At 44.3% G+C, this 22,681-nt stretch overlaps 1 protein-coding gene across 1 annotated transcript in view; it reads right to left on the minus strand.

The window, feature by feature from the left end:
- Nucleotides 1–1,283: 1,283 nt before the first annotated feature.
- Nucleotides 1,284–22,681, minus strand: part of c3h3orf14 (chromosome 3 C3orf14 homolog) — a 29,965-nt gene continuing 8,567 nt past the window's right edge. Inside the window, exons 2-4 of the mRNA XM_053316692.1 lie at nt 8,642–8,765; nt 6,955–7,023; nt 1,284–1,657 (exon numbers count right to left, since the gene is read on the minus strand). Coding sequence (XP_053172667.1) covers nt 1,481–1,657; nt 6,955–7,023; nt 8,642–8,765 — 370 coding nt within the window. The 3' untranslated portion in view covers nt 1,284–1,480. The remainder of the gene's footprint in view (nt 1,658–6,954; nt 7,024–8,641; nt 8,766–22,681) is intronic.

Below are 22,681 nucleotides of genomic sequence, written 5' to 3' on the forward strand. Positions count from 1 at the left end.
ACACACACACTCCCACACACAGTACTGTGCAAAAGTCTTAAGCCACCAATAGCTTTGTTGTTTTAGCAAAGTTTGAATGAACATCCATATTTATTTTTCAGTCTCTTTAATATGATACAAACAGAAAATACAGGACATATGAACATTGCATTTAAAAAACAACAACCAAATTTTCAGAAAAAAATGGTTTGGACAGGCATATGTCAGTATTCAGTGTGACCTCTCTTGGCACACATGTTGAACTTTTTTGGGGAGACTGTCCTGAAGTCTTCTGAAGTAATCTACTGGTATATTATACCAGGCTTCTTTCAGCACTTCCCAGAGTTCTTCTTTTATGTCCTTTTCTGTCCAGGTGAGCTCACACTGTCTCTATAATATTCAGGTGGAGGTCAGTCCATGACTGACAGTGTGACAGTTTGAGTTTGTGCCAGCCAGGTCTCTCTCCTGGAATGATTAACTGTCTACGAAGTCAGCGTGTCTGTACCTCAAAGCCCACATAAGGACAAAAGCTTTTCACAGAGAGCACCCTTTTTACACAACCATAAATTAAATAAACCACATTGGCATATAGAGACAAAAGTTTGCATTAAACTCAAAACAGGAAAAAACACAAATGTGCTTTTTTCCCCCCTCTGTAAAATAAAATAAAATAGGCAGTTCAAATTCTGTGATCTTTGGCATTTGATGTGACTGAAAGTTGTTTTGTTTATTTATTTACATATATATATATATACACACATACATACATACATACATACATACATACATACATACATAGGTACTTCTGTAGGGGCCCTTTCCATGTTGTGAGCCAATGATAATGATATTAATGAGCCACTGGACAAAACACACGCTTTATTTAGACATAGCATGTCTGCCTCATTTAAATGCACTCAGAACCATCCATCTTTATGGTGTCAACATGGTCCAAACTCTCTATCAGCTCTCTTTTATCTGTGATGCTGACTCCCTCTAGTGGTTTTTATATAGCACTGCATACAGTACAGCTCTCACTGTAAAAACTTTCAAGCAACACTGAAAATCAAACCGAGCTCACATATGCATTCATATAAGAGAAAGCTGGATTATTTACAAACACTACAACTTTATAACGGATTCACTGCATGACGATATATTATATTGATTTTACACTGATTGACATGTACACAGAAGACTATCTGATCAGCACACTAATGCTTTAATCACTGTTGGTGAGATGATGCCTGACCTGTTCTCCTCCTCATTGTCAAGATGGACATAGTATGAAATAATGTCTCTAAAGAGCAGGAAAATGATAAACTGCAAAAATACTTCCATTGAAAACTATATTTCTTTGTTAGACTTTAAAAAAACCCAGTTCATTTCTTTCTTGTGAAATAGATAGTGCTTTGTGATCCTCTCATACAATCACCAGCACTAGTTCCATCTGCGTCATGTGACGAACAAAGTCTACAGGAGTACCATCCCAATCAGAGCTCACCTATCTAGCAGGCCTGGGTTTAGGACGGGGGGGCAGGCCCTGGTTCTTAGCTGTGCCTGGTTTCTGCTTAGCTCTCCTGTGTGGCTGTACTGGGTTGTCAGTGGGGTGTAGACCTTTACCCAGGAGGAAGTGCTCCCAGGCTGGGATGGACTCTTCCACAGACATCCAGTATCTTGTCTGAAAGAGAGAAACAACACAACCCTTAATGTTATTATTCATTCATTGTAAAGATGCACAATATTGGATTTTTTGCAGATATCTAATATGATGATATTTTCCAACTCATTCAAGCCAATTGCCAATGCCAACGCTGATCTTTACATATATCTTTTCCACCTAGCTGAGGAGACTATTACATAATCATAGATTGTATTATGCGTGATCCAGAAAATAATAAATTCATGTCTGATGAATGTCTGTAGAACTGAACTGCTTCCTGTAAGAGGAGTGTTAAACATAACTCTTTCTACAGAGAGGAATGCTATGTTCAGATAGAATTACATAGGAACACACCTACAGTAACATAATGTCCTGGCTGAACTACACTGGCTCCCCATCCATTATAGAATCCAGCTGAAGGTTTTATCATGGTCTGCCCACTTTACATTTTTGAACTGCTGTGCATGTAGATCCCTCAGATTAGAAAATCAGACATTATTAAACTTTCCAAGGTCCAGACTATACCCTGTTGTAACACTGTGGAACAAACTTCCTATCAGTATCAGGTCTGCTGAGTCAGCGCCTCATTTTAAAAAGCTTTTATAGACCAACCTGTACAGAAAGGCATTTCTGTTATGTTGTTTAATTGCTGCTTTTTGTTGTTTTATTTATTGTTTAATGTTTCATCTATTTATGCTTGATTATTGTTTTTATTATGTTTTTGTTTATGTTTTTTTATTCTGTTAATATTGTATTGTGTGAAGCACCTTATAGCGTCGGTTTGGAAAGGTGTCAGAAATAAAGTTATATATAACAATTATTATTATTATTATTACTACTACTACTACTATTACTCATTTTACTTTTTTTAATGCAAGCTATACAGAAAACTACAGATAGAAACTAAAAAATTACTATTTTTGGCAGTCAAGAAGAGAGCAGGAGATGATGAGGAAGTATTAATTTGAAAGTCACCTCTCAGAAAATCTACAAATACTGTTGTACGTAGATTTATTTTGAAAAGTTTTGCAAAGTGTACATAGAGTTTATATTGATTCTGGCCACAGGCGCCGATCCCGTGGGTGCTCCGGTGCTCGAGCACCCACTGAAAAGGTTGAGCACCCACTGGGGGAGAGCCATTAAAAAAAAAAAGAATCAATAAATAAAACAAAAAAAAGAATCAATAAATAAAACTGCATATTTAAAATGAACTGTACCTATCTGAATCACATTATCCAATGAAAAATATTACAGCTCGAGCTCTGTGCGCGAGCATAGTCATGTTGCTTAGTGACAGCCAATAGCCGATGTAATTGGCTAACGGTTAGCCAATAACGGTTAGCCAATTATATCGGCTATTGACGGTCGCTAAGCAACGGTCCGTCGTGTACTCAGAAAATATTTGATGTACGGTTGCTTATCAACGGCTAAAAATGGACAAATTTGTTATTAAAAAACCTAAAGAAATCGCGTCTACCACCAATTTTCCGACCAGCAGCAGCAGCAGCAGTGGCAGCGGCGGTGGCGGTAGCGGTAGCAGCATCACCAGCGACACAGACAGCAGCAAGGGTCAGCAGGGAAGGAAGTACCAGGCTAGCTGGAAAGCTAAATTCCCGTGGATTCTCTATGATACAGCAAGAAACAAAGTGCTCTGTGAAGTATGCTCGGCTGCTGACAAAATACATGCCCCATTACCATGTACAGGACGTGACTTGGACTCTTACAAGGCGTTTGTAAAAGATGGCTTTTGTGGTTGGGGAAAAGCAATGGAAAGATTTCGATGCCATGAGAAGTCAAATGTTCATCGAGCTGCTGCCAGCATCGCAAGTGCTGCTAATGCCGGAGTTAATGTAGCAACTGCTCTCTCTGACGCTAAGAAAAAACAAATGGCTGAGGCAAGAACTGCGTTGATGAGTATGTTGTCTTCTATACAATATCTGGCTTGTCAAGGGCTAGCCATTCGGGGTCATGTAGACACGGAGTCAAACTTGAGGCAGCTGCTGAACTTGCGTGCTCAAGACATCCCAGAACTACAGTCCTGGCTGGCTCGCAGTGAGTCGAAGTGGCTTTCCCATGACATCCTCAATGAAATGACAGAATTATTTGCACATGATGTTCTGCGAACACTAATAGATGAGATAAAGCGTGCAGAGTTTTTCTCCATCATCTTGGACGAGACGGCGGATATCACCGTCAAGGAACAGGTGTCTGTGTGTTTCCGTGTTGTTACTGAATGTCTGGAAATAGAGGAACTTTTTATTGGATTTTACCAGACCAATAGCACAACCAGGGATGCACTTTTCGACTTGTTTAAGGATGTACTGCTGAGACTTTCCCTGCCTATTAAAAATTGCAGAGGTCAGTGTTACGATGGTGCAGCAAATATGTCAGGGATACGAAATGGTCTGCAGGCACGCGTACAAGAACAGGAGCCTCGAGCGCTTTACGTCCACTGTATGGGGCATGTGATGAACTTGGTCGTGCAGGATGTCGCCCATAACATTGCCGAGTGTCGGAACTTCATGTCACTCATTCGTGACCTGATAACACTGATTCGAAATTCACCAAAACGACTCGCTTGGTTTCAGGAGTTCCAAAGCGCAGACGCACCGTCTGTGCGCCCTCTGTGCCCAACGCGCTGGACAGTGAAAGCTGCTTCGCTACAGTCAATTGCTTCAAATTACAGTGCGCTAGTGGATTTTCTTGATGACCTGTCTTCAGAGCATAAAGGTGACGCAGGCAGCAAAGCAAATGGTTTACTTCAGCACCTGCAGAAGTTCAGTACATTTTTCTCACTGAAGCTGATGTTGATGTTTTTTCTGCGCGCAGAAACGACCAATCGCGCACTGCAACACAGCCAACTGCATTCACAGAAAGCTCTCCAGCTCATTGAAATGCTCCGCGAGGACATCAAGCATCTCCGTGAAAACGGATTTGAAGATTTTTGGGAAAAAACAACTGCAGCTGCTGATGTCCTCGGCGTTGAGAGCCCAGCCCTGCCAAGGCCAAGAAAAATCCCACGTCGACTGGATAATGGAGGCGCACCATCACAGAGTTTCCAGTCACCAGACGCCCTGTACAGACAGCGGTTTGACCAGGTGATGGACACTGCAACATCGTCTTTGGATTGCAGGTTCAGTCAAGTTGCATTCCAACACATGTGCAGTATTGAGGATTTTGTGACGGGACAGGGCGACTGTGGGAGCATCGTCGAGTTCCATGGAGATGATCTGGAGGCAGGCAGGCTGACACTCCATCGTGATATGTTCGTTGACATTGCGAAACAGAGGGGTGTTTGCCTAAAAGGTTTTCAAGATGCTGTGGATCTCCTGAAAGGAGAGCAGGGAGAGCCGCTGCGGACCTTACTGCCAGAACTCACCAAACTAGTACGACTTGGACTCACTGTTCCTGTGACCTCCTGCACATCAGAGAGGTCTTTCTCAGGCCTGCGGCGACTTAAAACCTATCTGCGCGCAACCATGGGACAGGGGAGACTCAATCACCTTGCGGTGTTGAACTGTCATAAAAATATAACAAGGAGCCAAAACCTGCATACAATCGCCGATGAGTTCATCAGGCGCACAGCTGTCAGAAAAAACACGTTCCTCCTTCGGCGGTAGACAGCAGCCAGTGGTGAGTGACTGACTCCAATATTTTTCTTTCTTTCTGTAAGTAGTAGAGATTTCATGTGTCAAAAATGGTGTAACGATGAGTATGAGATTGAGTTTGCTTTGAATTAATAAGTGGGTTATTTTAGATTAATGAAGTTCATCAAAATGTTATTTTATTTATTTTATTTTGAAAGCAATGTATTTAGTTGTTTTCCATTCTGATTATTTTCCTGTAAAATAAGTTAATATTTTGTGTTAATCTATGCAAGGATCCTTTTATTTGTTAAGTATCCTCATTGTATCCTCCTGTGGCCAGTGGTGGTAATTGCTGTTTCCGTTGTCAACGGCAACAGCGTGGGTTTGCCCTTGTTGCTGTGACGACCGCAGCTGTGGTATGCAACTGTAACAGCTCTGTGATTTAATCATATATTAATCTATGAAACTGCCTTTATATAAGTTTAAGTTCATGTTATGTTATTTGAGTGGTCCTGTCACGTTTTTTTGACGATCACTGTGTCACTGCTTTATTGTTTATTATTTCTGTCTTCTGAGTGAAGGTGCGCTAGCCTACTGTTTGATATATATCAATATATATGGCAATTGTTACAGTGTATTTATTTTAGTAATTTTTAATGTATAGGTCAAGGACAAGGGGTTCTGTACTACCATCGGCCACGTTGATGGTTTTTTTTTTGTATTATTCAACAGTTTATTATTTCTAATGATAATTATAGGTAAAGGGGCCTTTGCACAAGATTGGTGTATTATTGTTGTCATTTAATTAATGTTGTAATTTTTATACAAAACTAGAAAATGGGTTCATGGCGAATTGTGTATAGTGTACATGTGTAAAAGTGATTTGTTTCGCTGTAATAATTTTAAGAAATCTATACGATCACATTGTGAAATATTTATTAATTACAGACTGTCACCATCGGCCACGTTGATGTGTTTTTTTGTATTATTCAACAGTGCTGCAGATCAATAAACGCCTTGAACCCAGAGAGAAGGATTGCAGAGTGGTATCTTAAGTCTGCTAAGGTAGAGCTTAAAATAAGGGGTTACATATGGTGAATAAAACCGTGTAGGTTGTATAGCCGGTTCAGTGTCACAGCACCATGATAGCGCTGTTTGTGTGTGTGTACAGGTGCTGAGCGATCGATAGACAGAAACCGTGTCACTCAGTTTAATCTTGTGAATAAAACTTTCGGCCAGAATTCAATTTTCCCTCCATTGACTTAAACGGCGTGAAGTGAGGAGAGAGAGAGAGAGAGAGGCGGCGACTCCTTCCCGACCAAGGACCTTCTCTCTCCCTCTGACCAGCCGGAATAAAACAGCACCCTCTCGGTGTTCCGAGTCCATCAAAATAGACTATATATCATGAATTAGAAAACAAAATCAGATGTTCAGAAGCAGTGAGCACCCCTATATAGTTAGAATTATATGATCTTTATATGATGGTATTTATTTAATTTGGGCACCCACGGGCAAAAACATAAATCGGCGCCTATGATTCTGGCCACATTTAAATGGATGATCTCAAGAGATTTTTTAAATAACTGCATGTAGTTTCACTCTATAGAGAGGATATAGCTTATTCACATTACAAACAGCTACTCTATAAACAGTGTATTTGTTAACAACATTGCCATGCAGGCTGCTGTCACAAACTTTACATCATCTCACAGATCAAATAGTTTTTACCTCCAGAGCGAGGACATTTGGATGTGGCAGCTGTTTCCCTCTGAGACGTTCCTCTATCTTGTCTAACTCCTGCAGTGACAGAGAGCAGACACCTTTATGCACAACTTAACCTCAATCTATATGTTTCATATGACACTTTAAATGAGCCCTGACCCCCACTTTTTACTTCAAAGATTACACTTTTGGAATCATTCGATTAATGACACTGTCTCTATCTATAGCAGCTGCAGAGTAACAGCAGCTTCAGTCCTCTGTCAGTGTCTACAACGATGAGTTCAGGTACAGGACTGAGTGTAGGTCACACACGTTTCACCAGAGCTCAATACACAATTACTGTAGTCACCCATGTAAAACAGAGGAAAAAAGTGTGTGTGTGGTATAGCACAGTGTTTATTCTAACCAACTGAAGCTTAAACTTCTAATTCATTGGACAGTGATGGGAAAATGATAAGGATGGGAGGTTTTTATGATTTACTGTCGTTTTGAAAGATATGATTTCTGTGATAATATTTCTTGTCTGAGTGCAGTACTGTAATAAGTCTGGAAAGTGTTACCATATTTATGAAGCATGTAAATCCCCAAAAGGCTCCAGGCCCAGATGATACTTGTAGACATACATTATGTTTGGCAGTGTCTTTTAACATCTTTTCTAGGTAGATGACTCAAGTCATATTCCTATAATATAGAATTATGTCATGTGGTACCAGTTCCTAGATAAGATAAACAATCCTAAACAAATTAAAGTCCCTCTCCACTCAAACATGTATTTTTCTTCTTGTTCCTCCAGTTGGATGTTGTTCTCTTCTCTGTGCAGAATGACGTATGTGCACAGTTTGCACATCATCTGCTGAAAGTGGGACGTTTTCTGTGCTCATTGGAAATCACATTTTAAGAGGTGGGCCTATGAGCATGATATGTGACATCAGTTAAAAGAGCAGGCAAACACAAAGTGGAAGGTGATGCTTGTAATAGCAGAATTCAGTCAGGATAAATACACACTGCTCCATTTATAGTTTGTTGAAATGATGATTTGTGACATCACAACTACCTTGAAAGCCAATCCTAATCCATTATTCAACTAACACAAGTGTGATGGTGAAACATGAAGCCTCCAGTACACAAACACTGAGAATGAAGTTTACAGTGAAGTAGGAGGCATCTTGTGTCCAGCAGGAAAACTTTGGAAACAAACGATATTTACATATTCATAGATTCTGGAATGAGGAGGAGGGGACATTGTTTAAAGGATGGTCATTATGCTTTTTGTGAAAGAACCATGTCAGACACACATTATAGTTAAAAAAAATAATGACTACACACTACATTTGATTGAAAAAAGCGGCTTTATGGACAATTTAAGACACTTGAAACATCTCCTTTTAATGTTTGAGCCTGAAAGACTTTCAGTTCTTTAACGCAAATAATTTTTCTTTTTATAGTTTATTGGGGGAAAACAACAACAACTAAAGTTATGAGTGTGAAGCAGAGACTAATGACAAAGAATTACAACACCTTTTTTTCTTTTGCCAAGTAACAAAAGTAACACAAATCCAAAGTGATTTGATTCATAAGTTTCTTTGACATCATCGTCATTAGATAAAACATGAGGGAGAAAATATCCATGTGGCTGATCTATCAATCAGTCCTGGAGAGCACATGTGTATGTCAGCCATGTGTCCATCCTCACCTGCAGCAGTGTGTGGTTCCTGTGGCGAGCTGCTTCAACCTCCTTCAGTTGCTGCTTCCTCTGGACCAGCAGCTGATCTCTGTGACTCTCCATCTGCTCCAGCAGCTGTGCTCTCCTTCCTAAACTGCTGTCACACACAGTACAAAACACAACTGTATCAGAGGGACACTACCAGCCTCCATACTCCTCTAACACTGACCATGTCAACTCACCCAGGTGTTCACACATGAACTGTTACAGCACAAACATCTCTATCAAACATTGTTAAATGATTGATTCATATTCTAAACCTCACAGTTTGTTCCCCTCATAAAAAGTGTCTATACCAAATGTTGAAGCACAGATGTGTTTAGAAAGCATCAATAGTTGATCTGACTGATCAATAAATGTGATTAAACCTTGATTCATGTTTCAGAGAGCAGAGAGAGTGTATTTTTGAGCTTTTACACCACTAAACATCTACTATCACACAATATCATGTCCTATTTGACCTCAGACATGAAAATATAACATAGCAATAATGATGTAAATGTATTTAATGTAAAGGTAAAATGAGCAGAACTTTCTGGAAGTGTGGGGTTTATTGTAGAACCATTAGAGCCATCAGTCTTCACTGCTACATCATAAAAAGAAATCTTATTACAACTATGAACTATTCATTTCACTAAAACACAAGGCAATAGATACAGAGATCATCTGACCCAGAACAGCCTCAATGAACAAACATGTGGAGCATCTATACAAAAGTATAATATATATATTTTAGGAAAAGTCATCACATTTCAGAGTAAAAGACATCTGCAGTGTTTTTACAGCTGTTAAATGTCTAAATGGGTCAAATTTGAGCCAAACAGTATGTAAGGGTTAACAGGACAAGTTCTACATTTTATGAACATAATTGATTAAATTAAGTAATTAATTAATTAAAAAGGATCACTTTGGTGATTTTCTATTAATATTTCACATATAAACATGTCTCCGGCTTGAATGACTAGTTTGTAAACTTAGTAAAGCTGAGAGAGAATCTGTACTGTTACTCTTACTCAGGGGTTAATTTGAACCGGATCCTGCCGGAACAAGATCCGGCACCTCTTAATTTTGGCCTCCCTGTGTTCCGGTACTTATTTGGGCAGATCCGGTACCACTCATAAAAAAAAAAACATATATAAAAATGTTTAAAATAAAATAATAATATGCATATATTAATTTACAGAACAAATCCCAAGAATTTCATGTTGTTTATTAAGATTGACATTTGAAAGAGTCGGAGATCTGTTGACGAAGCTGGGCCAACAAACCACGCCCCTGACACAGAAAAAAAAAAGTTTGAAATTCGCCGCACCTGAGCTAGTGATGGGAACGGCAGTTCTTTTTACAGTACTGAATCTCTAGAATCCGTTCATTAAAATGATTTGTTCATCGAATCGTTCAGTGCTCTCCAACTCCCTGAACTGATAAACAGCCAAATGATCCGTCATTCAGTTCATGATTCAGCCCTGAGGTTCACGTTCACTTACTGAGGGACGGTGCGTTCAAGGACTATATTATACAATCATTCGCGGGAGACGCAGCGCTGCTTATACATGCACTAAAATTATTACACAGCGAAAGTGTCCTCTGTGCACAGTAAAATAACATAACATGATGCTACACGGATGTTAGCAACACAGCGCTAATGTTAGCAGTACAGTTACTGAACGTGAATCAACTCTTCAGCCCTCAGTGCCCTGAGTCAGTGAGTGACTGACACAGCGCCACTCTCAGCAGTTCGCGAACGAATCATTGAACGACATGCTGAGGACATGAATCTCGTTCACGTACTGTGCTGAAAGTGGCGCTGTGTCAGTCACTCACTGACTAAGGGACGTTCAGTACCTGTACCGCTAACTGCTATTGGCATGAAAGCGTATCCCCGCGAAGGGGAAACAGAATCACTCAGTCAGTCAAAGTGTTGTCGTTCACTGAGTGATTCGTTCGCAGTGAACGAGTGAGTGAGTCGCGGCAGTTCCACTCCCGACCGGCAGCCATGCTCGCGGCTGAGCTCAACTGAACTGAACTGAGAAAGGAACGAATCAGTTCATGAAGTGATTCAGTTCACTTCGTTCACTCAAAAGATTTGTTCGTTCGAACGACACGTTCGCGAACGACACAACACTAACCTGAGCTAAGGAGCAAGCAGAGAGGAAAAAACGGTTACCATTTCAACGCAAACATGTCAAAAAGATAGGGCTGAACGATATATCGTTATCGTATCTATATCGAGATATGAACATTCAAGACATTAATGACGGAAAAGCAACGATATAAACAATATATTTCCGCCACGCTCGCCCTGCTTGTACAGCTCGAGCAGTCTCCATAAACATTACTTTTAAGATTGCCCTTGAACGCACCACTACGGCCAGCCAACCACAAAGCTTATTTCATGCTTGCTGTTGATCGACAGCTGAAGCCAACCAATGACAAACATAGGAGGGTTGGAGTGAGGGAGACGTAGACTGAGACGCACACAGCCACACACACAGGACATTCACAGCCACACACACACACACACACACACACACACACATACACACACAGGACATTCACAGCGGGGAAATCGAAACGGAAGAAAAGAGACATGAGTGCGGAAGGTAATGCGGCCGGTGGCAGTGCAGAATCTAATTTTGTGCCAAAACAGAAATCATCCTCCATTATTTGGAGGTATTTTGGATTTAGAAAGGATGATGTTGACCAGAGCGAGGTGTTGTGCAAGTCGTGCTTGGCGAAAATTGCGACGAAGAAAGGGAACACAACCAACTTGATTATTATTTATTATTGAGTGACTTTATGTTAATGTTAATGACTGGCAGTGAGTTCTAATCAATAAAACTGCACTCCTTTGTTTTCTGATGTTTTTATTTTTCTGAAAAATGCTTGGTTTTCACCGAACCCGTATTCATATCGTATCGTATCGATATCGAGATATGAAATTTTGTCCATATCGTTCAGCCCTACAAAAAGATAGTTAAATTTACTATCTTTTTTCAAAAAGAAGGAAGAGTTGCATGACACTTCAAAACGAGTCAGAAAAGCCTCCACAAGCGGCGACGAGAGCAGCTGCAGCGGTCATGTTGATGGTCAAAACCGGCTGCAGCAGGAGGCTAGCATCGCAACAGCTAGCCGGGTTCACCGACAGCTAGCCAAGCCGGGGCAGGAGGCTAGCACCGTGGCAGCAGCTCGTCAGATTCACCGCCGGAGCAGGAGCCAGCTGCAGCGCTAGCAGTCAGCCAGGTGGACCACCAACAGCCGGAGCAACAGGCGGGTACCCTGGCATCAGCTAGCCCGGTACAACAGCCGGAGCAAGATGCGGGAACAGCAGGAAGATTCAGAAGGAGAGGAGAGCGCATTGAGCGGAGAGGAGTGTGGGACGTCCAGCGACAGGTCAGGGATGGGATGCACAACTGTTTGGCAGTAAAACCCGAAAAAAAGAGGAGGAAGAGGAGACATGCTCGTGATGTGGGGTGTTTTGGGCAACTAAATATGGTGAGCATACTGTCTATTAATAGGCCCCTGTGCCAATCTTTGAATAATAATAATGAAAGATATGTGTGATTTATTAAAAGCTCTTTTTTGTTCTTACACGTTAGACCTGTTGAGAAATTAATTGCTGACTGTATACTGTAAGTCCCACCTGTGGTGATGTGGGCATTTGCCTGTGCTGTGTGGAGTATAGCCTAAAATAATTGTAAATTATCATCATATCGTCATGTTTTCAGCACGTTTTCTGTATACGTTCTGGGACCTGTGCAGTGTTGCCAACTCCTCAGTAAGGAAAGTAGCTATAGGCTGTCCTAAAAGTCGCTAGAAGTCGCTAAATGACGTCATCGTCTAATTTGCATAATTATCATGTGCATGTTATTGTAATAACGTCTTGGGAGAGACAAAAAGTGAGTTAAAAAACCCTAAATATGTTAAGAACTACAATTGAGCTTTCTTATTTTGATTCTTGGTTTGTTTGTTTTTTAAAATGTAAATACATTTTGATATTTATTGTTAAATATCAAATTGAATCAAAAGACTGTTATGCAGGGTGGATGCGGAGTGGTGTGGGTCTCCTCTCTGCTCTGACTGCAGCTGTGTGAGGCTACTGTGAACCTGACCGCCTGTGAGTGCTTTGGGACAGGGGAGGGGCTCAGGGCAGCACCCACTACCCGTTGAGGACAGTAACGATACGTGCTTTCACTTCAAAGTCTCCAATAGGCTAACACCAGAAAAAGTCGCTAGATTTGTCGCTAGTCGCTTTTGAGGAAAAAAGTCGCTATGAGGGTTTGGAAAGTCGCCAGATTTATCGAGAAAGTCGCCAAGTTGGCAACACTGGACCTGTGCCCGTCTCGTCATCCCTGAGCTCTCATATGTACTTTGCGTGCCGGTGTTGTGCCGTATTAAGCACCCCTGCCGTGAAAAGCACCCCCTCGTCGCGGGAACGCGCATATGAAGACAGACGCGTTAAACTACTACCAAACGGACATATATTACCCACAGATCTCTTATTCACGAGTAAATGTCAAAAAGGACTAAATGCTCATGTTTAATTTACTACAAATGACAACGTACACACAATGACAAAAATGATATTCTCATTCCATGTCACGTTCTGTTTAGCGTCCAGTTTTGTGTTAATGATTCATGTTTAAATGCGCTCATGGATTCCACAATAGTCATACTTTCCCACAATCACAGTCACAGATAACAAAAATCGGGTAAATGGTTATTGATGTCATTAATTAATAGCCTGCTTACTGTGTTGTCTTCCATAATATTTGTAAATGTATATAATATAAACTCCTAAGTATGTGTTTGTGTGAGTGTGTGTGTATATATATATATATATATGTGTATATATATTGAAGTGTCAGTGTGTTTTTTTTCTTGGTCTACTTATCATTGAATATAAACTCCTAAGTATGTGTTTATGTGTGTGTGTGTGTGTGTGTGTGTGTGTGTGTGTGTATATATATATATATACACACACACACACACATACACACACATATATATATATATCCAGGATACTTACTCACTCCACTTATCAACACCTGTCCTATGACTATACTCTCAAAAGTATTTGATGCTGGGACCACCAGAAAGGACTTTTTTTTTTGGGGGGGGGGGTGCATTTCCTGGCAGGTCAGTCTGCCAGAAAATGCACCCCCTGCTATCTCCCACCAGGAAAGTGTCACATCCATGAAACTTACTCCACTTATCAACACCTGTCCTGTGACTATACTCTCAAAAGTAATTGATGCTGGGACCACCAGAAACTATCTTGTAATAGGTTAGTGTAAGTTGTTCACCTCAACTCTTCTTTTGGGATATGTGTATACAAACTCATTAATTGAGAGCATTTACAGATTTATTGTCATAAAACCAACATGTTGAAAACACTCAACAACATCACACGAAACAAAAACATTTTTTAAATTGAGCCTTGCTAGAAAAAACATAAATAAAATAAATATATCAACAATAAAGTAAATATTCAAACAATAATATAGAAAATAACCAATAACATAAATAGAAGAAAATAATAAATAATAATAAGAAAATAATAAATACTGGGCCTTCATTAAATTATGGAATTATTATTGTTATTATTATTTTTAAATAGGCCTATTTGTGGAAAAAATATGTAATATTTGAGTTACATAAAAGCTTTTTATTTGTTCTTTTTCTAACTTCGTTCGGTGTTTCACTATGGGAATCGCCTTGGCGTGACCTACTAGGGAAGCTCCAATGACACAACGTCTGTCTGTGACAGACAGGTCGAGCTGTGGGGCCCCGCCCCCTCATACTCTTACAGCCGACCAGCCCCTAACTCCTCATTTCTCGCTTTCTTCCCGTGAGGAAGGAGAAGCTCCCTCAGCTAATCTAGCCGAGCTAGCCTGGATATCCGCTCAACCGTTCACAGACGAACCGTCAAGGCTCACGTTGCCGAACGCGGCTCCGGGTTCGGTTTGGATTGGCCGAGTAAGTAAGTGTTTTGGGCAGTGTCCGCGTTGTGGTGAGCTGCTCACTCGGCTGTCCAGTATTAAGTTACCGAGGCAGCCGACAACTATGTTTATTTAGCATCAGGCTAACGCGTCGAGGCGAGCCTTTTTACCTGGCTACACCGGGTTAGCTCACTGGTATAGCCGGCGACTGTGCAGCATTCACCCGCTGACTAACGCGTTACGGCGAGTCAACGGGTTTTTCTGCTAGCACCGTTTTCCGTTAGCTGAACCGAGTACCGGGAGTCCTGCTATCGCGTCACGGCGGGCGGACGGTCACGGTTAGCTTGGGCTAAACCCCAGGTGCTAACGCTAATACGGTCGGGCTAACGTGTTGCGGCGAGCATCATACGGCTGTATTTTCACATCCTTATCTCCCTTTCCAGACATCATGGCCACGGCCCCCGCCAAAGGGTCGGAGCCGAAGGGGAAAGAGGCTGCATCCCGCCCGTGCCCCGCATCATGCGGTGCCACCATCTCGGGACGGGACCCTCATCCCATGTGCATTGTATGTATGGGTGCTAAACACGCCCAAGCATCTCTGGCCGACCCCCAGTCATGTTCCCACTGTGCGTCGATCCCAGAAAAATTGCTGGAAAGGAGGCTGAGAGTGGCGGTGGCTAGCAGACAGGACCCATGCCTGACAGCAGCCACCCCACAGACAGCAACCATCACCCATCAGCCACCGGCTACCAGAGAGTGGCCTGACCTGATGGCAGATGAGCCCTCAGAAATGCCTCCCCTATTTGAGGACCTCCTCGAGGGGGAGCCGGGCACTGAGGACGCAGAGGGCGATGCCAACTCTGACCTCCTCGATATGGACGAGATGGATGAAGAGGAGGATGATACCACCTTTCCCATCAAACAGTCCAGACCCCCCAGCGCATCAGATACTGCTCCACCAGTGGACAGTAATCTGTATGAAGTCTGCAAACGGGCTGCAGCTAAGCTAGGAATACAGTGGCCGGCAGCCCAGGACGCTGAGGGGACAGAGAGAGATCTGTATGACGGCAAAAGGCTCCCACCAGCCCAGCCACCGTCAAAGCAACTCCTGCCACCAGTACCAGCTTGCATGAAGGAAATGAGCCGGTTCTGGTCCAGCCCATTTAAGAGTAAGCTTCCAACCAAGGGCTACTCTAAGCTGGAAATCCACGGGATGGGAGAACTGGGGTTGGCCGAACCCCCAGCAGTGGAGCCTTCAGTGGCTCTACACCTCCACCCCAACCAGCGCTCTCTCTCAGCCTCCTCCACCACTTCTCTGCCCAACAAAGCGGAGCGCCTCACCGCCTCCGTTTTCCAGCGGATGTACAGATATGGAGCACAGTCAGTATGTTCCCTCAATGCAACCACACTGCTGTCAGCATATCAGGCAGAGATCCTGGAGGAGATGGGGCAACAGCTCGACTCTGGGGCGCCCAACCTGAGGAAGCAGGAGGGTGAGGCCTTCAACTGTTCAGAGACTCTGGCAGTTCTCAGTGGTCCAGAGGCCTCTCTGCTTCTCTCCCCCCACGTTCTGGAGGAGGAGAGCCGGGGTCAGGGGGTAATTCAGTGTCACCAAGCACTTTCATCTTTTCAAAAAATAAAATTCAAAACCTCGCAACCAGGCAGTGTGCCAAGGGCGAGTGTGTCCCCCCAAAACAAAATAAACACAACAAAGACAAAACACGGTCATGCCCTCAAATCTCCCACAGGGGGCGCTCACGCTCCTCTGTTGGGAGACAGGTCGCGCCGAGTGACGTCACTACCGTGCGACAACGTGAGCACGTTACCTGCCCGAGCGACAAGCTGGCGCGCATGCGCAGTTCACCCGTGGGTTTTGTCAACAGTTTGTCAGGGGTACAGAATTCAATTCGCTATGAAACCACCCAGGTTCAACGGCGTGGTGGCTTCAGCAGCAAAGGGGGAGGCGGCCCGTGTTTTACAGGATGAAATAGCGTCACTGTTAAACAAACGGGCGATCAGAGCGGTGCCGCGCGAGGAAGCTCTACAGGGTTTATACTACCGTTACTTCCTCATTCCCAAGAAGGGGTGCGCGTACCTTCGCCCCATTTTAGACCTTCGTGTGTTAAACAGACACCTACGAAAGTACACATTCAGGATGTTGACACACAAAGTACTCTGTCAGTCAATCCGTCCGGGCGATTGGTTTGTTACAATCGACCTCAAGGACGCATATTTTCACATCGCCATTTATCCCGCACACAGGAAATTTCTCAGGTTTGCTTTTCAGGGCAAAGCCTACGAGTATCAAGCCATTCCCTTCGGGCTATCATTAGCTCCCAGAGTGTTCAGCAAATGTGTGGAAGCAGCACTGTCTCCGTTGAGGAGCAGAGGTATCAGAATATTTTCGTACATAGACGATTATCTGATATGCGCTCGATCGCGGGAACAAGCGGTCAGGGATTCCGCTACGGTGATCAATCATCTCAGGGATCTCGGGTTCAATATAAACTGGGCAAAGAGCCGAGTCGTGCCGGCTCAGTGCACAGAATACCTGGGTCTCAACATAAACTCTCTCTCTTATCGCGTCACGCTATCAGAGGGGAGGTTAACATCATTAACACAGTGTCTTTCCCTCTTCAAGATGGGGAAAGTCGTGTCATTCAGATTATGCCTACGCCTGCTGGGCCTCATGGCGTCAGTGATTTCTGTCGTGCATTTGGGGCTGCTGATGATGAGGGATTTTCAGCGTTGGGTCGCGGCTCTGCACTCTGCCGCAGGCTGAAAATAACGTCAACGTGTGTGGCGGCTCTCCGACCATGGGGAGACACCGCGGCGCTCGCGGAGGGGGTTCCGCTGGGTGCAGTGACGTCACGTGTAACCATGACAACGGACACGTCCCTGTCAGGATGGGGAGCGGCGCTGTTGGGCAGATCAGTGAATGGAAAGTGGGATCAAAGCCTGGCTCATTCTCACATAAATGTTCTGGAGCTTTGGGCAGTGTTTCTAGCATTGAAGCATTTCCTGCCTTTTCTCCAGGGTCGCCATGTCCTGGTAAAGACAGACAATTCCACGGTGGTGGCCTACATAAACCGCCAGGGCGGCACGCGATCACTGCAGCTGCACAGATTAGCTCGGAGGGTAATCTTATGGTGCAGCACTCGGCTCCTGTCTCTTCGAGCGACGCACGTACCGGGCGTTTTGAACAGAGGAGCGGATCTCCTGTCCCGGGGCAATCCCCTGTACGGAGAGTGGAAGCTCCACCCACAGGTGGTGGAGCAGATTTGGCGGAGATTCGGCCGGGCAGCCGTCGATCTATTCGCCTCGAGAGAAAGCGCGCAATGTCCGCTGTTTTTCTCCCCGTCAGACGGAAATGCACCTCTGGGTGTGGACGCTCTAGCACACCCGTGGCCAGACGTGCTGCTTTATGCGTTTCCCCCGCTCAGCCTGATCTCCCCAACTCTAATCAGAGTGAGAGAGCAGAGCCTGTCACTAATCATGATAGCGCCTCGGTGGACATCCAAACACTGGATGGCGGAAATAATACAGCTGCTGGCGGGCGAACCGTGGCCACTCCCCATACGCAGGGATCTTCTGTCTCAGGCGAACGGGGAGATCTACCACCCGCACCCAGACCGCATGGCACTCTGGGCTTGGCCCGTGAGAGGTGGAATCGGAGTGCAGCAGGCCTGCCAGAGCAGGTTATTGACACCATCCAGAACGCAAGAGCTTCCTCCACTCGCTCTCTGTATAGTGGCAAGTGGCGGGTTTTTGAGGAGTGGTGTGACTTGAAGCACGTCATCCCTTTCCAGTGTTCAGTAGTGGACCTGCTGTGTTTCCTGCAGGATTTGGTGGACAAAGGCAAGGCTTTTTCCACTGTTAAGGTGTATTTAGCTGCCATTTCTGCGTGCCACGTGGGCTTTGGGGATAAGCCTGCCGGGCAACATCCCTTAGTCTGTTGTTTTATGAAAGGTGCAAGGCGCAAGCTCCCAGTTTCCAGACCCCTGGTTCCCCTGTGGGAGCTATCCAGGGTGCTGGACGCCCTCTCTCTCCACCCATTTGAGCCTATGGAGGTGGCAGAGATGAAGTTTGTTTCTCTGAAGACAGCTTTACTCTTGGCTTTAACTACAGCAAAGCGGGTGAGCGACCTACAGGCTTTATCCATACGGCCTTCCTGTTTACAGTTTTCACAAGGGCTCACCAAGGTTTGTTTCAGGCCCAACCCAGCCTTTGTGCCTAAAGTGGTGGAGTCAGGTTAAAGGTATCCCACAGTGGAGCTGTTGGCTTTTCACCCGCCTCCATTCTCCTCCGCTGAGGAGGAGAAGCTTAACACATTATGCCCGGTCAGGGCGCTTCATGTGTATCTAAGCAGGACAGCAGGGTTCAGGAAAAGTGACCAGCTGTTTGTGTCCTGTGCCACTCCCCATAAGGGCAAGCCGTTGTCCCGCCAGAGGTTGTCCCACTGGATTGTGGAGGCTATATCTCTGGCTTATGGCTGTAGGGGTTTGCAGCCCCCCCAGGGTTTGAGGGCTCATTCCACCAGGGGCATGGCCACATCCTGGGCCCTGTTCAGGGGGGTGTCAGTGCAGGACATTTGTGCGGTGGCAAGCTGGGCTACGCCCCACACTTTTGTAAGGTTCTACAGGCTGGATGTTTCAGGGCCCTCTGTAGCGCAGGCGGTACTAGAGGCAAACAGACCAGGATCTGTCGTTACCGGGCTTTGAATTGTCCAGGGCTTCGGGAGACTGATGCAATCCGGGAGTGGGCTATATCTCCCATAGTGAAACACCGAACGAAGTTAGAAAAAGAACGTTGGGTTACTTAACGTAATCCCTGGTTCTTTGATAACAGAGTGAGGTGTTTCACCATCACGTCCCTCCTCGCATAGACACGGAAAGAAACCGTTCCAGAATGAGGAGTTAGGGGCTGGTCGGCTGTAAGAGTATGAGGGGGCGGGGCCCCACAGCTCGACCTGTCTGTCACAGACAGACGTTGTGTCATTGGAGCTTCCCTAGTAGGTCACGCCAAGGCGATTCCCATAGTGAAACACCTCACTCTGTTATCAAAGAACCAGGGATTACGTTAAGTAACCCAACGTTTTCTTCCTAATTGTCCTTGAAATAGTGGCCAAGAACCCCCCCCCCCACCCCCAACACAAAAATGGATTGGCCACTGATCAAAATTTGATGTTGTCAGTTGATTTGAAGTTCAGTGCGCTCAAAATGTCCAATCAGCACAAGTCCGGTGCTCAGAAAAGGAAAGAAAAAGAGAAGAAGAAAATAGAGGCCTCAGAGATTTTCTTCACAAATATTTAAAAAAAGGTGGTGACGATGAAGCTGGAACTAGTGAAGTCAACGTAGAGCAAGGTAAGAAACAGCGCAGCCAATGTTTAACAGGTCAGCTCTAATGTTAACGTTCATTAGCTTGTATAAAAGCCTGACACAACACGTTATCTTTGACAGAAACAGTTGACTTTGGTAACTTCGTCAGAGAGGATGAGACAGAGAGGAGAGAGATCCAGCTGCAGTCAGGTGACAGAGAGAGTGATGCGGGAGGGTCCCGCTGCCCCGGAGCGGAGGGACAGAGTCAGGTTACCGGTGAGAGAGAAGAGGCAAAGTCCTTCTAAGGCAAGTCGTCTCACTCAGCGGCAAAATTGGCCACGCCTCCGGGCAGCTATTAGGCCATAGGAAGACCAACCGGCTATCTAAATGAATAGGGAGAGAGCTGTATCTCCATTTTCCGAGGTCTAAGGGACATAAAAAACATATGTATTGAAATCACGATGAAAATCAAACTATAATCGCTGAAAGGGTTTGATGGTTTGGTATCAAATTAACGTTTTAAAAGCCTTTTTCCTTACAGGTATATTGGACTGCGCATGTGCAATACTTCACGACAGTCTTCATTTACGGCAGGCACTGACAGCAAGACGTCATCTTACGCTCACAGCAGAGACAGGAGTTTGCTCACAGTCAACTTTCCCAGATCATGCCACAATTTTGGATAAAGCATGACAAAATATATGTACACAAAGTAGTATAAACTGCTGATCATGTGTTTTAAAATGTCTCTGTTGAAAATGACTTCCAAGTGTCGCAAAAAACGTGACCAGTAGGACCAGCAAAATGATTGGAGCAACGGCACCAGAAGAGACGGGACATGTGCAAACACCGGCCATCTTGGCGTTACGTAGTTTCCCTATGCATTTCAATGGGAGATTTTTTCAGTGATATGTCTCCTCTTATTATAATGTCTCTGGAAGAGAGAGAGAGAGAGAGAGTCACAGTGATGCGGGAGGGGCCCGCTGCCCCGTCGGAGAGTCTGAGCAGGATGGATCAGAGACTGATCACATGCTTAATTTCAGCGATCCTGCATTATGGCCAACTAGAATGACCAACTCTGATAGAATGAACATCGTACGTGTGATGGCAAAACGAACGCCTTTCTCAGAGAGGGCAAAGGAATTGACAGCAGATGCAGAGGGCAGGGAATTCCCAAACTATTTGACATATTCGACATCCCACAATGGAAGGGAAAAATAGATAGGGACTGCATAGTATATAGCAGCTCACAACAGGCCTTATTTTGCCTACCATGCTTGCTGTTCTCCTTTGAAGTAGAGAAAAAGTCAAGTAGTGCACTAAATTCCACAGATGGGATGAAAATATCGAATATAAAATACAGAAAGCTTTATGAGAGATTTCCAGAACATGAAAGAAACCGTGCACACGAACATTGTTATTGGAAATGGAAGAATCTACAACATTCTGTCCTACAGACTTCTGGAAGTGACAGCCAACAACACAAATTGATGGAGACAGAAATCGAAAAAAACAAAGCACTACTGAAGCGACTGCTGGATGTAACACTGTACTTACTGGGGATTTCCACTGGGTCCGTCAGCGGCGCGGAACAGCTGTGCTACGGTTTAGCTCCGTCCTCTGCCCGGCGTCAACTCACACCGGGAGCGTTACAGCAGCGGACCAGAGCATGCTCTGGTAGAGAAAGCTGCCTTTTAAAATGACGTTGCACTGTTAATACAGTAATTACGGCAGCCCAATCAAATCCCAACGAGTGCCTTTAGTCTACAGTAATTACTATAGTAGCAACTAAATGGCCCGGTTTTGTTAACTTGCTCAATTTTGGTTGATTTGGTAATTTTCTTAGATTTTTGTGCTTATCCCATCTGTCAGTAGGCTACGTAGCTAGATGGAGTCTTTATCTGTCTGTTTTATTCATGTTTGTTGCTGAAATACGATCGGGAGGCTGCACGGGTTGTTTTATTTTGAAAAACGGAAGTTTTATTATGCCGATTCAGACTTCCTGTCTGGTGCAATCTGCTCTGTTGAGCTTGTCGCGAGTTGGCAACGGCTCCGTCAAAAATAGAAATGCTACCTATTGATAGCGCTGCGGCGCGGGAGCCGCTGCTGAGACGTTGCTGACACGCTGCTGAAACGTTCCCGGTGGAGATACTCTCATTGATTATAGTGTTACCTGTTAGCTCCGGTGACCGCGGCGCAGCTGTAACGTGCCGCTGCCGGACTCAGTGGAAATTGGGCTTTAGCCCAGTCAAACTTCCCCTGAGGGTGGGTGGGAAATAAATGAATGTTTCCTTGAATTTAAGGACTTCTCAAAAAAGACAGGAGAGGAAATCACCACAATCGTGGAACAATCACTAGGTGAACATGGGATAGAAGTAGCTGATTGCAGGGGTCAGTGCTATGATAATGGGGCTAACATGGAAGGGAAAGTGAGAGGAGTGCAAGCTTGCATACTGAATAAAAATCCCTTGGCCACATACTCACCATGTGCATCTCACACGTTAAACCTAATTGGTGTCCATGCAGCCCGGGCCTACCCAGAAATAGACATATTCTTTGGCTTCATTAATCAGCTGTACAAACTATTCAGTGGCAGCCCTCACCGATGGGAAATCTTACAAAGAGTTTTGGGTTGTTCTCTGCACAGCTTGTCTGATACACGATGGAGTGCGCGGATAGAGGCAGTGCGCCCAGTAGCAAAACATTTGCCTGGTGTGATCCAGGCATTAGACACCTTTATCACTACAGGT

Source organism: Scomber japonicus, chromosome 3 (assembly GCF_027409825.1).
Source record: "Scomber japonicus isolate fScoJap1 chromosome 3, fScoJap1.pri, whole genome shotgun sequence".
Taxonomy (NCBI): domain Eukaryota; kingdom Metazoa; phylum Chordata; class Actinopteri; order Scombriformes; family Scombridae; genus Scomber; species Scomber japonicus.